We start from the raw sequence: 14,935 nt of genomic DNA, 5'->3' as shown, positions 1-14,935 counted from the left end.
CACTTATCAGCACTGCGCATCGTGGGAATCGGTGTCCAGGCATACGACGGCGGAAAAGTCTGCAAGAGAAGGAAACATGAGACAATTGTATGACACGACAAAGAAACTCTTTGGAAATCGCCGCAAACCAGAACGACCAGTGAAAAGCAAGGAAGGCGAGGTAATCACCAACATTGAAGAGCAACAAAACAGGTGGGTAGAACACTTCAAGGAACTCTTGAATCGACCAGCTCCACTGAACCCACCCAACATCGAAGCAGCACCCACGGACCTCCCAATCAATGTTGGCCCACCAACAATTGAAGAAATCAGCATGGCCATCAGCCAAATCAAGAGTGGCAAAGCAACAGGACCGGACAACTTCCCAGCAGAGGCACTAAAAGCAGACGTAGCGGCAACTGCAAGGATACTCCACATTCTCTTCAATAAGATTTGGGATGAGGAACAAGTACCAACAGACTGGAAAGAAGGACTTCTGATCAAAATACCGAAGAAAGGCGATCTCAGCAAGTGTGATAACTACAGGGGCATCACTCTTCTCTCAATACCGGGAAAAGTCTTCAACAGGGTATTATTAAACAGGATGAAGGACTGCGTAGACGCCCAACTTCGTGACCAACAGGCAGGATTCCGTAAGGATAGATCGTGTACAGACCAAATCGCAACTCTACGGATCATTGTGGAACAATCAATAGAATGGAATTCATCACTCTACATCAACTTCATTGACTACGAAAAGGCATTTGATAGCGTGGACAGAACAACACTATGGAAACTTCGACACTACGGCGTGCCTCAGAAGATAGTCAATATAATACAGAACTCATATGATGGATTACACTGCAAAATTGTGCATGGAGGATAGTTGACAAAGTCGTTCGAAGTGAAGACCGGTGTTAGGCAAGGTTGCTTACTCTCACCCTTTCTCTTTCTCCTGGTGATCGACTGGATCATGAAGACGTCAACGTCTGAAGGAAAGCACGGGATACAATGGACATCTAAGATGCAACTGGATGATCTAGACTTCGCAGACGATCTGGCCTTTCTATCCCAAACGCAACAACAGATGCAGGAGAAGACGAACAGTGTGGCAGCAGCAATAGGTCTCAATATACACAAAGGGAAAAGCAGGATTCTCCGATACAACACAGAATGCACCAATCCAATCACAATTGACGGAGAAGATTTGGAAGATGTAAAAACCTTTACGTATTTGGGCAGCATCATTGATGAACAGGGTGGATCTGATGCAGATGTGAAGGCGCGGATCGGCAAAGCAAGAGCAGCATATTTGCAACTGAGGAACATCTGGAACTCAAAGCAACTGTCAACCAACACCAAGGTCAGGATTTTCAATACAAATGTCAAAACAGTTCTATTGTATGGGTCAGAAACCTAGAGAACTACGAAAGCCATCATCCAGAAAATACAGGTGTTTATTAACAATTGTCTACGCAAAATACTTCAGATCCGTTGGCCTGACACTATTAGCAACAACGTACTGTGGGAGAGAACAAACCAGATCCCAGCGGAAGAAGAAATCAGGAAGAAGCGCTGGAGGTGGATAGGACACACATTGAGGAAAGCACCCAAGTGTGTCATAAGACAAGCCCTCACATGGAATCCTGAAGGTCAAAGGAAAAGAGGAAGACCAAAGAACACATTACGCCGAGAAATGGAGATAGACATAAGAAAAATGAACAAGAATTGGATGGAACTAGAAAAGAAGGCCCAAGACAGAGTGGGTTGGAGAATGCTGGTCAGCGGCCTATGCTCCATTGGAAGTAACAGGCGTAAGTAAGTAAGTAAGTAAGTAAGTAAGTAATATTGACAATGAGACCGTGGTCAGTTATCCTAATGTCAAAATCCAAATTACGTTCTGTATATCATCTATATCAATCACTGTGATGGACAAACTCATCGATACCCAATATTTTGGATAGATGTACTTGATTGTTGACCAAATGTATGTTTGTGTGGAATATTGATTGAAGTTGCATATCATCGTTAGGTGGAAGCCATCAGATTTTACAGGAAATCGAATACAAGTTGTAATATCTTTCGGTATTGAAATTCATCTTAAATTCGTAACAGAATGGAAATAAATTTCCTTGTAATGAAGCATTCGTAGTTGAATATTTAGATGTTGATGTTATTGACCATATATTTTGATTGAGTTAGACAATATTCAGTGTTTGAAGTCTGTTGGTAGAAATTTGTGAAGCTAGGTTTCATAGTGGTTGGTACAGAAAATATGTTTATGTGAAGACTAATGGGTATGATGCCCGTTTACTACTGCACATCACTTCCAACATAACACATATAAGCAGCACATAGTGCATCTGAGGATATGTTAAACAGTGCATGTTGGATACATTGTGGTTTCACAGTCAAGGAATTTATGGAGAAGTGAGTAGTATTTTCTACAGAACATCCATCATTCGATTTATTGGGACTTAACTGGATGGATAGGCTGAAGTTAACAGACCGTCCCATAAACTCGATCTGCAACAACGTTAGTACACCAAAAATGGAAGAAGAAAACTCAGTGTAGTCATTATTAAAAGGACATAAAGTGACATTTAGTGAGGGACTTGGAGAATGCACTAAGTTTAGAGCAACCCTAACCCTTCAATAAAGATCGAAGCTGGTGTTTCCATCTAGAAGACCAGTACCATATTCTACCCTCCCAATGGTTGAACAAGAACTCGAACGATTTCACGAATTGGATGTTACTGAATCGTTGACCTTCCCAGAATAAGCTGCACTGATATCAGTTGTTAAGTAGATAATCCATGAGTCCATTTATGTGCCGATTACTCAACCGACAAAAATGAAGCCCTAGAAATTTATCAGTATCTGTTATACTGTTATATCCTAGTGAGGATTAAATTATAGACAAATTCTGAGAACTGATATATATATATATATATATATATATATATATATATATATATATATATATATATAGTATATAAGTATTCAGCAACTAGTTTATGTTCATTCATATCCCTCTTACCACAAGCTTTATTTTGATCTACAGACTATTATTATGCGATTTACTATTTTTGAGGTGTACCCGCCTGGAGCCCCTTTAAGGCTACTACCGGTCCCAAGCCCGGATAAGGGAGGAGGGTTGGACATGGAGTTAGCGACCCCATCCTGTAGAAAACTAACTCGCTAAAGAAACACTAACCAGGAAAAATTATTCAAACCATCTAAACTCTTCCCTGGGAGTTAGAAGATCTTCATGACGCCTTATGGTGAAAGTCGAGTCCCTTCCGAAGTCACGAGACTTATGCCCCTTCTGACAATTAGAGCAACCATTTATTTATGTATATGGAATGCTCGTACAGTGCGGTAGACTGGGATAGTCTTCCAAGTTGCTGCAAGTTATACCCAGTTTCTTCATTGAAGTCTTCCGCAATCACAGTCACTTTTTGGCTTGATCGTGTACGAATTCCCATTTAAACATTAAAAACACGAATTTCTGCGAAGGGATCTCTTTTCAACCAATTTATTACCAAGCCGTACAATCATATTTATATATGAAAAATGTTTTGTTAAAGTACTAGTTCCGTGGGAAAATGTGAACACGGAATAACTGAGGTCAAGGTAACGATAACGATAGGATGTACTTCTTTTGTACGTATAGTTCTGACTTGAGCCCATAGATTGTAAGAGCTTCGGCTATTTTTTGGAGTTGGATACAAAGAAATCTAGGTAGATTTGAACGAATCATGTATACAACCTTAAAATAAAACTATGAATTCGTAGAATGATTACAGTCGATTAGGTGTTCAAGTATAACTGCTTTCCTCTCACCCTTGTAGAACCAAACTCGGACGTGTTCCCGTATCCGAGTTGAAAGCGACCACTGTCTATGGATACAGGAACACTTCCCAGTTTGGTTCCACAAGGATGATATGAAAGCAGTTAGGAGCTGTATACTGGAACACTTAATCGACTGTGTGACTACGTTTATCTAAAGCATCGACTTTTGTCGATTGAGCTGAGTTGAAGTCAGTAGTCAGTGACTCGAGATTGTGTATATTGTGTTAAGTGATTGGAAGCAGCTATCATGTCAAAGGTTTCAAGTAAAATTAATGTGAACATTTAATTATAAATGATATTTGAAGTAACTTTCAGTTGTACTTTACATTTTTTAAAAATCTTCCTCAAATCATTGCGTCAAGCAGTGATAGGATTCATTGCCTAGCAGTGTGAAAGCTGCTCGAGCACTTGCGTCTCCCCGACAAAACATTAAGTCGTACACAAACGATTTAGTATCCTCACGCTCATACTACAATTCGATATCGTGTCGACCCTACTTACTTACGCCTCTTACTAGTATAGGTCGCCAATCAGCATACTCCAACACAATCCGTCCTGGGCCTACCTTTCTAGTTCCATCAAATTTTTGTTCATTTTTCTCATATCTGCCTCGATTTCTCGGCGTAATATGTTCATTGGTCTTCCTCTTCTCCTTTGGCCTTGAGGATTTCAGGAAGGGCTCGCTTTGTGACGTGGCTGGGTGCTTTCCTCAATGTGTCTCCTGTCCACTTCCAGCACTTCTTCCTGATTTGTTCCTCCGTTGGGATCTGATTTGTTTTCTCCCACAGTATGTTGTTGCTAATTGTGTATGTCCAACGGATTCACCTGGAGCCCCTCTGTTGCTACTGCCGGTCCCAAACCTGGATAGAGCAGGCGGTGGGCATTGGGTTGGCGAACTGACGCCGTAGAAAACTAACTCGCTAAAAAACGCTAACCAGAAAAAGTAATCCGTGTCGACCCACTTACCCCAAAATCTGGAGCATGTTTATAGTCATCACTCTGGCATAATACCAGACCTAATTGGCCTAGACGAAAACATGGTCCAGTCCAGATACTAGAAAGAATACGTAAGCTTGCCCAACCACTTGTTGAATACAGAATGCAACACTGCAAATTTACAACTATTAGTTAAATTAGGACTGATAAAATTAGTTTTATCAAATGGCAAAATTTAAAATGTGAAAATTTCAAGTTCACATTTATACTACTGAATTCTAATTGAAGAATATTTTAACTTTAATAATATTTTATTGTATTCAGTTTAAAAACATAAAATTTTCTTTCAAATCTAAATTAAAGTCAAACATTTACATGTAAAATCGTCAGTGAGTCTGTTAGCCAGATCCATAGGATAAGGTAAGATGTCCATTTTTATGGTCGACCCTTTCTAACCCTACCCCTCCTTGTGGGAAGACAATGTTGCTGTTATGCTGGTTGTCTGAAAGAAACATCTTACTGCCGTCACACCTCTGTATAGTCAGCAGTACGACTTCGCCCTCAGTCCTTGGATTTGTTGCTTTTAGTCTTACCGTTCTTCAACCAACCTATCTGGTATGGTAGGACCTTGAGGAACGGCTGTTTTAGCCACTATAGCTCGATTGCTTCATCACGACAGGCAAACCCGATCACCTCGTCAAGGTAGCTACAACGGTCGGGTACATATCAAATAGTTGATTTTATTTGTCAATGTAAAGTCCTAGGTTCGAATCCCGTATGCGTAATCGTGGATGAGCAGTGTTGAGAAGTCCCATACTAGGACTAAATGACCATCCAGTGTTTCCAAATTTTCCATGACAGTCTAGCTTACATCGACTCAATCAATAAAATCACTGCGATCTCCATAGATACCATCCTCCCATTCCCCTATGTTAAATATTGTGTTCAATTTACAGAAATTTCTTCTTTATCTCTATATTCATTTGTTTAGATTAAATTAACTAGAATCATGAAACAGTAGTGTATTATTTCTAGAATTTGTGAATAAGTTTCTTTCTTTTTTTTTTCCTTTTTTCCCTATAACCATCAAAATTTCCATCTTTAATATACATTAATCATTAGATTGTAAATGAATACAATCTATTCAAGATAATAGTCGAATGTAAATACGTCAACCGATAATATGTAGTGCCCTTTTTCTCTTTTCTTTTTTCCTTTCTTTTCTTTTTTCTCTTTTCTCTATTCTTTCTTTTTTTTACAATATATCTCGTTCTAATTTAAATCCATTCATTTTAATTGATATAAATTTGTATTGTAAATGAACTGCCTAAGCTTTTGATACAATTATTGTTATGTAGGCAAAGAAAAGCAAATTCACTTGGTATTGTTTTACTTGTATCTTTCCATTGTTATTTAAAACAGCAATGGATCAGTCTCTTATTAGTATATGTTTAACTTGTGCGGATTGCCTCGATATGACCTTAATTCACGAGTATTCTAAGCAAAGATGGATAGTGGCTAGCAGTGGAATCCAGTTTGAAGCGCATTTCGACCCATTTGGGACTCGTCAGTTGGATGTATTTACATCTCAGAGTTGATGTTCACTCTGGCACTTGAACCCAGTAACGTTCGTTTCAAATGCCGTCGCGTTATCCATTTAACTACTGAATTCTGATAGTCACTTGCTTGTACAATGCGATGAAGTTTAAATTCACTTGGTTTTGTTATTTAGGACTGCGATTGATCAGTCTCATGTTGGCATACATACTTTCTGTACGGATTGCCTCGATATTGCCATTATCCATCTTTGCTTATAAAGAATAGTAAAGTTCATTTATTTTGAAAATCAAAATTTCCATCTTTCTTTTATAATTACTATTATGTAATAGTTTACTAAATTACTATCATTGTTCAAATTCAAGATTAATGAGAGCGCAAAGTTTGAGGATAATTTTCATACCGAATAAGTATACATAACCCAATTATACTCGATGGAAAAACTCTGGAAGATGTTAAATCCTTCACGTACCTGGGAAGCATCATCGATGAATAAGGAGGATCAGATGCTGACGTAAATGTGAGGATTGACGAAGCAAGGGTCGCATTCCTACAATTGAAGAACATATGGAACTCGAAACAACTGCCAATCAATATCAAAGTTAAAACAGTTCTACTATACGAAGCTGAAACCTGAAGAACTACTACAACCATCATCAAGAAGGTGCAAGTATTTATAAATAGTTGTCTTCGCAAGATAATCAACATCCATTGACCGGATATAATCAGCAACAGCCTACTGTGAGAAAAGAGAAATCAGCTTCCAGCTGAAGTAGAAATTCGGAAAAGGCGTTGTAAATGGATAGGACATAGGATTTGATGCAGATGTAAAGCCGAGGATTGGCAAAATAAGGACAGCATTCCAAAGTCGAAGTATATATGGAACTCAAAACAACTATTTGCAAGTCGACATAAAATTGAGAATCTTCAATACGAACGTCGAAATAGTTCTACTGTACGAAAAAATACCACAATCATCATCAAAAATGTATAAATATTCATAAACAGCTGTCTACGTTAGATATTCAATGTTCGTTGACATGATACCATCAACAACAGATTTCTTTGTGAGAGAACAAATCAACTTCTATTTGAAGATGAAATTAGGAAAATACGTTGTAAGTGGATAAGACATACATTACGCAAATCATCAAACTTCATCTCGAAGCAATCTCTAACTTGGAATTCTGAAGGAAAACGGAAAAGAGGAAGGCCAAAGTACACATTACGTCAGAAAATAGAAACAGATATGAAAAGGATGAATAACAACTGGAAAGAACTGGAAATAACTGGAAAGGATTATCCATGACATGGTTGGATGGAGAATGCTGGTGGGCAGCCTATGCTCCTCCATGAGTGTTAACAGGCGTAAGTTAGTAAGACAGTAAGCATACACAATGATAATACTTCGTAATATATAAATATATATAATCAGGACAACAATAAGTGAAGTACCAAGGTAACAAAATAAAAATACAATTCACATAAGCACAAATAAATCAATTTTTCTTTTTGGATCTGTTCATATCTCATTCTTTAAATATTTATTACTAATAAAAGCCAAATAGAATCAAACATTCCATTAAAGTTTTACCGGTTAATTTTCTGTCATTTAATTTTACCTCTTCAACTATTATTAGAAGTACAAACGATGTTGTTGTTGTTGTTGGGGGTGGTGGTGGTGGTGGCGGTGGTATTGTTTGTTATACAATGTGTATCAGTGGGTGGATTTTTGGGAAAAAAAATCGATGAATATCATTTATGTTTTAATAATCGATTCTACATGTTTTTCATTTTGTGTTACACACATATTTTTGATTGGTTTAAGTAATAACATAGGGGAGTTTTTATATAAATTTAAGAGATTTGTGTAGTGTTTTAAATAATGAATTTATTTCATTTCATCATAAAGTACACTTACATGGTTCAGTTTGTTGTTGTGTGTATGTGTGTGCATAAAGCGGTAGGGGGGAGAGTATGAATGTATATTTGAATTTGTATATATCAACACTGTATGTCTACCCTACTATTATTTCACTAGAATTTCCCACTATTCCACCTCCATAAATATTCAGTTTTTCTTATATCATAACAGAAAGTAGCATACAATTAGTCTTTCACTAATGTAAGTTAATCATTTACTAAATTGGTATTAAATCTTAAAGTATTTGTTACTTACTTGTAATCAACCCTATTATGTAATATCATCTATATTCATTTAATACACAATGTATTATTATTAGTGGTTTTATTCATTGTTATACTTTTGGTACAATATAGAGTTTTCAGCCCATGGTAACTAAGTAACTTTTCCTATTTCTTCATTCTTGATCGATCTTAACCCCAACTATTGAGTCGATACCAGCTAGAAGTTAACAGTTCAGTCAATTGACATCTAAATTGTGTTTATTCTTTTCAATGCATATTACCAGTAACCATGATATATTGGATTAGGCCTCTTATAACTTGTACAGTGTTATGTTATAGACGTTTTACAAACGCAACTGAATAGATTATGTAATTAATTGGTATAGGGATGTGTTGAAATAAACAAGAAGACAGACAACTTGTTGAAATATCCAGATAGCAAGAACAGATAGTCCAGATATTCAATCAGGCTGCAATCCTTATATATAAAACTAGTTTCTATATTCTTTTTTTTTTCTTCTTCTTCTTATTATTATTATAACTTGGCGTTTTTAGTTGCCATGGTAAACATACTAATTTATTTGTTTAACCATAATGACATTTTCATTCTTCTTTCTTAAATGGATCATCTTAGATTAAAAAAAAGAAGAAATGATGAATCACGACACAGAATCACATGTGAAAATTTCAAGAACTATTTATCGAGGAGTATCACCAAGTACAACAAGACTTGAGGTATCTATATTTTAATATTTCACTATTGATATATGATACTACTTATTTTCAATATAAATAATAGTTCAAAAACTGTATAATTATTATCAGAATAGAAGAGGGGGAGGTTGTAGAGATTGTAATAATTTTAATAGTTGAATTCATGAGTTGATGAAAGCTAGATCACTGGATCAGTAGTCTAGGGGTTATGCATTCTATCTTGAGACTGAAGGTTCTGGGTTCGAATCCCATGAGGAGGGTTTGTGGAAGTGCACTGCTAGAAAATCCTATCATACGGAACGAAACGACCATCTAACAATTCTAGGTTTTCCATGGTGGTCTAGCTTTAATTGATTCATTATTTATTATTTTAAATGGAGTATTTTTTCTAATGTTCTGTATTATTTTGATTGTTATAGAGTCGAGTACGTGAATTAGAAGATCTTTTGGATTTAGAACGTGATGCAAGAGTTCGAGTAAGTTTATACAAAATTGTTTATTATTATTTTATATTAGTTAATTATAAGTTAATTAATTGTAATTAACTCTGAGATGCAGCTACATTCAGCTGACGAGTCCCAAATAGGAGGAAACGCGCCACAAACTAGATCAAATTGCTAGTCCCTATTCATCTTTGCTTAAAAATCTCTTCAAATATATTGATAATATCTATATGTCTGACATGTAAGAAACTGACAGCATCAAGAAACTGCATAACAACAGATCTTATGTGAATAGTCTCTAAACATCTATGCGAATGCAAAGTCCTACAGCATTGACATTAAAACTTATAATGATATCATCTAAGTAACAGCTCAATTTTACGACATCTTTCAGTACATTATTTCGTAATAAAGAAATGGTCGTCGATGATCACATAATAATCACAATGAAGAAGGGATTAATTCATGATGTTCAAAATTAGTTGTTACTTTTTTTCTTTATTGATTTGAGTGTAAGATCTCCTTCATCTCTAGACCACTGAGATGGTCGGTATTCAACGGTGTTAATGTTTAACTTTAACCAATCGACAAAATTGCGTGATCATCTACCATTATACTGAGGTAGATACCTATCTCTAACTGACATGAATTAGCTCCACTGGTAGAGCATGTTTTGATCTTATAACGAATAATATTGAACCATAAATAAGATTGTAAACTTTCCAAATAACTTTTCACTAACAGGATCCTACTATTTATCTTCAAAAATACTCAGACTAATTAATATACTCAAAGGAAAAGTTAAAAATATGATGAATTATCTGAATAAGATTTTACTACTAGTCACCGTTATTAAATACTAATAAAGATTTATTCAGTTTTCTACTAAGCCTGTGGTATGTATTACTGATGTCGACAGATACAAGTAGTAAGTAGTATGTATCATCAGTCGAGAGTGAAATGTCTGGCGGTAGAAAGTTAAGAAGATCGAAGAAAAAAGAATGAGAACAAAGAATGGTTGATGTGGAAATTAAAGAACAATGATGTCTGAGATGATTGATGGATATTTTGCAAATGAAGTATTTACTGTATGGTTCTTAGATTTTACTAAGTGATTAAAATTACCATATACATAATTAATGCAATTAGGTTTAAATACCATTTTGAAATTATTTATGATGAAGTTTAATTCTCTGAATTGGATGGTTTTGTCTTGGAGCTTTCGTTGTTCATCTGAACGACAAACTTGAAGTTTATGTTGATGATGTTGTTCAGAAGAACGATGAAGGCTCCACAACCAAACCATCCAGTTCAGAGAACGAAATTCCATCAAAATCATCCACCTGAGCTACAAATCTTCTCCAACATCTCAAAATCTTATGAGCGTAGTATGCTTCTCGTTGTTCGCTAAATGGGAGAATTTCGCCAAAATGCGGACTTCCACCCGAGAATAACTGTATTTTCTCCATGAGTGTCTTCGTCAGCATGTTCTACCAATATTAATGGTTTTAAATTGGATAATAAGGAAAATGAACGATAGTCTTCTATTAACATACGTCTTACACTGGCGAATTAACTATCCGTTTGCAGTGAATGATAAGACAATGGGGGGAACAGCCAAATGTATTTGAACACTGCATTACAAAATTTCTTAGTATAATCGGAGAACCATACAGTATATACTTCATTTGCAAAATATCCATCAATCGTCTCAGACTTCATTGTTCTTTCGTTTCCACACCAGTCATTCTTTGTTCTAGCCCTCTTTTCTTTAAATCTTATCAACATTCTGCCTCCAGGTATTTCACTGTCGACTGATGATACATACTACTGCTTATATCTATCGATATCAGTAGTACACACCACACTTTTAGTAACCCTAGTCTGAAAATAAATTTGATCTGTATACAGTCCAAAATTTTCAGAGTTAAAATATCAAAACGCTATTTAGACAAATAAGTGAATGAGTTTCGCACCAAAATCCAAGATCTATTATCATTTAATCTGATTGGTTCTTCTATAAACTATAGTCTTGCCAAAATTTTATTGTCAATATAGACATCACCTCGAAACTAGTACCAACTAACCAATCTTGGATTTTCAATGTTCCTCAACTAGCAACCATAAATAGTAAATAACTATGGATGAAAGCATTTTTGTAATTTTCTAAACTGTACTTTTAATCTTAATATGGTACATGACTAAATCTACTTATCAGCTAACACTCTATCAGATTAGTGCTACTGATTAAATGTACAAATTTCGAAATACTATGTTAGTTATCATGACTCAATGTAAGCTAGACCACAATTGAATACCTGGATGAATTAGACGGATATTCTATCGTAGTATGAAACTTCTCAGAAATGCACAGCTACGATTTCGCATGCCAGATTTGAACCCAGAACCTTCGTTTTTGCGCGCGAACCCTTAATCTTTAGATCAATAAGCCGGTATCCAACGGTATTATTAAGTTAAACTAAGTTAGAGGCTCAGTGTTCTAGAAGTTAATCGTTCATGCGCGACACCGAAGGTCCTGTGTCTGAATCCCGCGTGCGGATTAATGGATGCACACTACTAAGGAGTCTCATACTAAACCGAAATGACCATCTAGCACTTCCAGATATTCAGTGATGATTTAATATCAATCGATTCATGATCTCAGTCAAAACTTGATAATCTTCACTACCCTATAACTGATAATAGTAGATTTGTTGAACTTATCAACTATTTATTACTGAAGTATGAGTTTATATTACTTACTTGTTAATATTACAAATATTTGTGTTAGCGAAATATATAAGGAAATTGACTAATGAATGAATATATACTACATATAAGAGTATAAACCCATATCAAATGAAGTACTCTTTATGAAGTGTATTACCCATTATAAACTACAATAGAACTGTATATGCTTCTATTAAGTTTCAATATTGATTAGAATATTTATATTTTTTTCACTGAAATAGTAAATTTGGTGAGACTATAATTTTGTGGATAACCCCTGAGCAACGATAGTCTGACCTTGAAAGTATCCACCTACTGATGACCAAGACCAAATGAGGGTCATGAACATGTGTGGGGAATTACAATTAGGATTTACTAGTTAATGGCTATGGTTAGGAATTCGATTTAGGGTTTTCATCACAAACTGACATCAACTATAATGCCATGAATCTGTTTAACCAAAAGGATGAATGAATTTCGCGCCAAAATCCAAAACTCATTATCATGTATCTGAATGATTCGTTCATAATATATTGTCTCCAATTTTCTAAACTTTTATAACTTTTTATATTTTATTTAACCTTTATCATTTCATAGGCTGAACGACATGCTGCTGATTTAGGTTTTCAAGTTGATGCATTATCAGAACGTTTAGATGAAGCTGGCGGTTCTACAACTCAAACTGTAAGTTATTCTTTTCTTTTTTTTTCCTTCTTTTTTTTAACCCCTACTCATCAAGTTCTCTATTAATAAGCAATGAAAAGCTGTATTCTTTTTCTTGCTCTTCCTAAGTGATACCATCATTACTTAATCACAGTTGTATGTATGTTCAATCGAGTTTCATTCTTATTCTAGCCATAAGCCACTTTTTTCCATTTCGGAAATCATTAAAACACTTAACTCAATACAATTAGGTCTATGTGCATTTATGTAACAGTGATGAGTAATTCAAATAGCCTCTCAATCAATGAACAAAAATAACTGATTATTGAATCACTCCTCTGATCCTTTCCATAGTTATAAACACACACACACACAAGAAAAACTTTCAAAGCTGACATTCCATCATGGGTTATAAAAGCCTACAAACCTGTATGATAATAAAAGTAAACAAATGATATTCTAAGCGAAGATGGATAGTGGCTAGTAGTGGAATCCAATTTGATGAGTTTTTCGTCCTGTTTGGGACTTGTCAGCTGGATATACCTTCATCTCAGAGTTGATGTTCAATCCGGAGGACTTGAACTCAGTACTGTTCACTTCAAACGCGTGTTCTGGATTCCACTACTATCCACTATCCATCTTTGTTTAGAATACTTGTGTGAATTAAGGCAATATCGAGGCAATGCCCACAGTATGCACATATGTCAATAACAGACTGATCAATTACAGTGTTAAACATCAATGCAAAGATTCAAGAAAAAAAATACCAAATAACTTTAAACAAACGATATCTTTTCAAAACTGAGTTTAATAGCTTCCGGTTTTGCTTTGTTTTCTGAGCACTCATATCAGTTTTCTTTTCCCATACCTCATGATGATATTAATCCAGTAGGTTCCTCTTAGCTGTAGATCATTACTTTACAACAGAGTGTTGTTTACAAAGTTGAGGGGACGAAAATTGAATGTCCGGCGCTTTAAACGGGTTGGTTGACGCTAAGGTTTCACTTAGGGGAGTTGGAAAACCCAGACTCCAAACCATTGGTGCACATGTGCTCTACGATCCTGAGTGAACAAATAGCGTATTAACCAATTGTTGATCATCGACTACCATGAGACTGCATCCTCTTACCTTGCTCTACTGCCTTATGGATCAGACCTTAAGGTTGAAGGCTCCGGTTGTGGTCCCCTAAGAAAACCACCTGCTTCGGTTTTGGCACCCGTGCAGTATCACAATCCACACACAAAGCAAGTGACTTGTGTGACGAGTATTTATGCGATGCCTCTTTTTACCAATATTTATGTATTCAAATAAATAAAACATGGAAACACTGATGTACATAACGATATGTTATGCATAAAGCTGACACTTAGAAAACAATGCCTACCAGTTTATTAATAAAGCACTTTACCTAGGTTATTTAGTAGGTAGAGTAGTGAATGATTTCAACTTTATTAAAGAATGTTACACAACAGTCTGCTTTGACAGATATTCCACTAAATAGACGTATTACTCCACCGTCATTTAAGAACCTGTTACTAGTTTACCTAAATGATCTAAACAACTATGAGTTATTTTAACCACTTCTGTACTTAGTATACCCGATTATTGAATCAGAGGAATACGAATAAACAAGCGTGTAATTTAGTAGTTGAATTCATGATTCAATTAAAGCTAGACCACAATGGCAACCTGGAAGCACTGTTTCGTCCTAGCGTGGGACTCCTCAACAGTATGCACTCACGATGCCGTCTTGTGAGATTCGAACCCAGGACCTAAAAGTCAAGTGCGCGGACGCTTAACCTCTAGACCACTGTGATGGCCAGCATCCAATGGTGTTAATATCTAACTTCAATCAATCCACGAACAAGTATGTAATAAAGGAAAACAATCCTGTATGATAAATATTATG

General features: G+C 35.8%; 1 protein-coding gene across 1 annotated transcript in view; it reads left to right on the top strand.

Annotated features, from left to right (window-relative positions):
* The first annotated feature begins 8,181 nt into the window (after positions 1-8,181).
* MS3_00007011 (uncharacterized protein) overlaps positions 8,182-14,935 on the top strand; it is a 34,236-nt gene continuing 27,482 nt past the window's right edge. Inside the window, exons 1-5 of the mRNA XM_051215265.1 lie at positions 8,182-8,339; positions 8,369-8,452; positions 9,110-9,210; positions 9,609-9,665; positions 12,960-13,046. Coding sequence (XP_051068467.1) covers positions 9,127-9,210; positions 9,609-9,665; positions 12,960-13,046 — 228 coding nt within the window. The 5' untranslated portion in view covers positions 8,182-8,339; positions 8,369-8,452; positions 9,110-9,126. The remainder of the gene's footprint in view (positions 8,340-8,368; positions 8,453-9,109; positions 9,211-9,608; positions 9,666-12,959; positions 13,047-14,935) is intronic.

This window comes from Schistosoma haematobium, chromosome 2 (genome assembly GCF_000699445.3).
Source record: "Schistosoma haematobium chromosome 2, whole genome shotgun sequence".
NCBI lineage: Eukaryota > Metazoa > Platyhelminthes > Trematoda > Strigeidida > Schistosomatidae > Schistosoma > Schistosoma haematobium.
The sequence above is the reverse complement of the archived record's forward strand: the minus strand, read 5'-3'. Positions and strand labels throughout refer to the sequence as shown.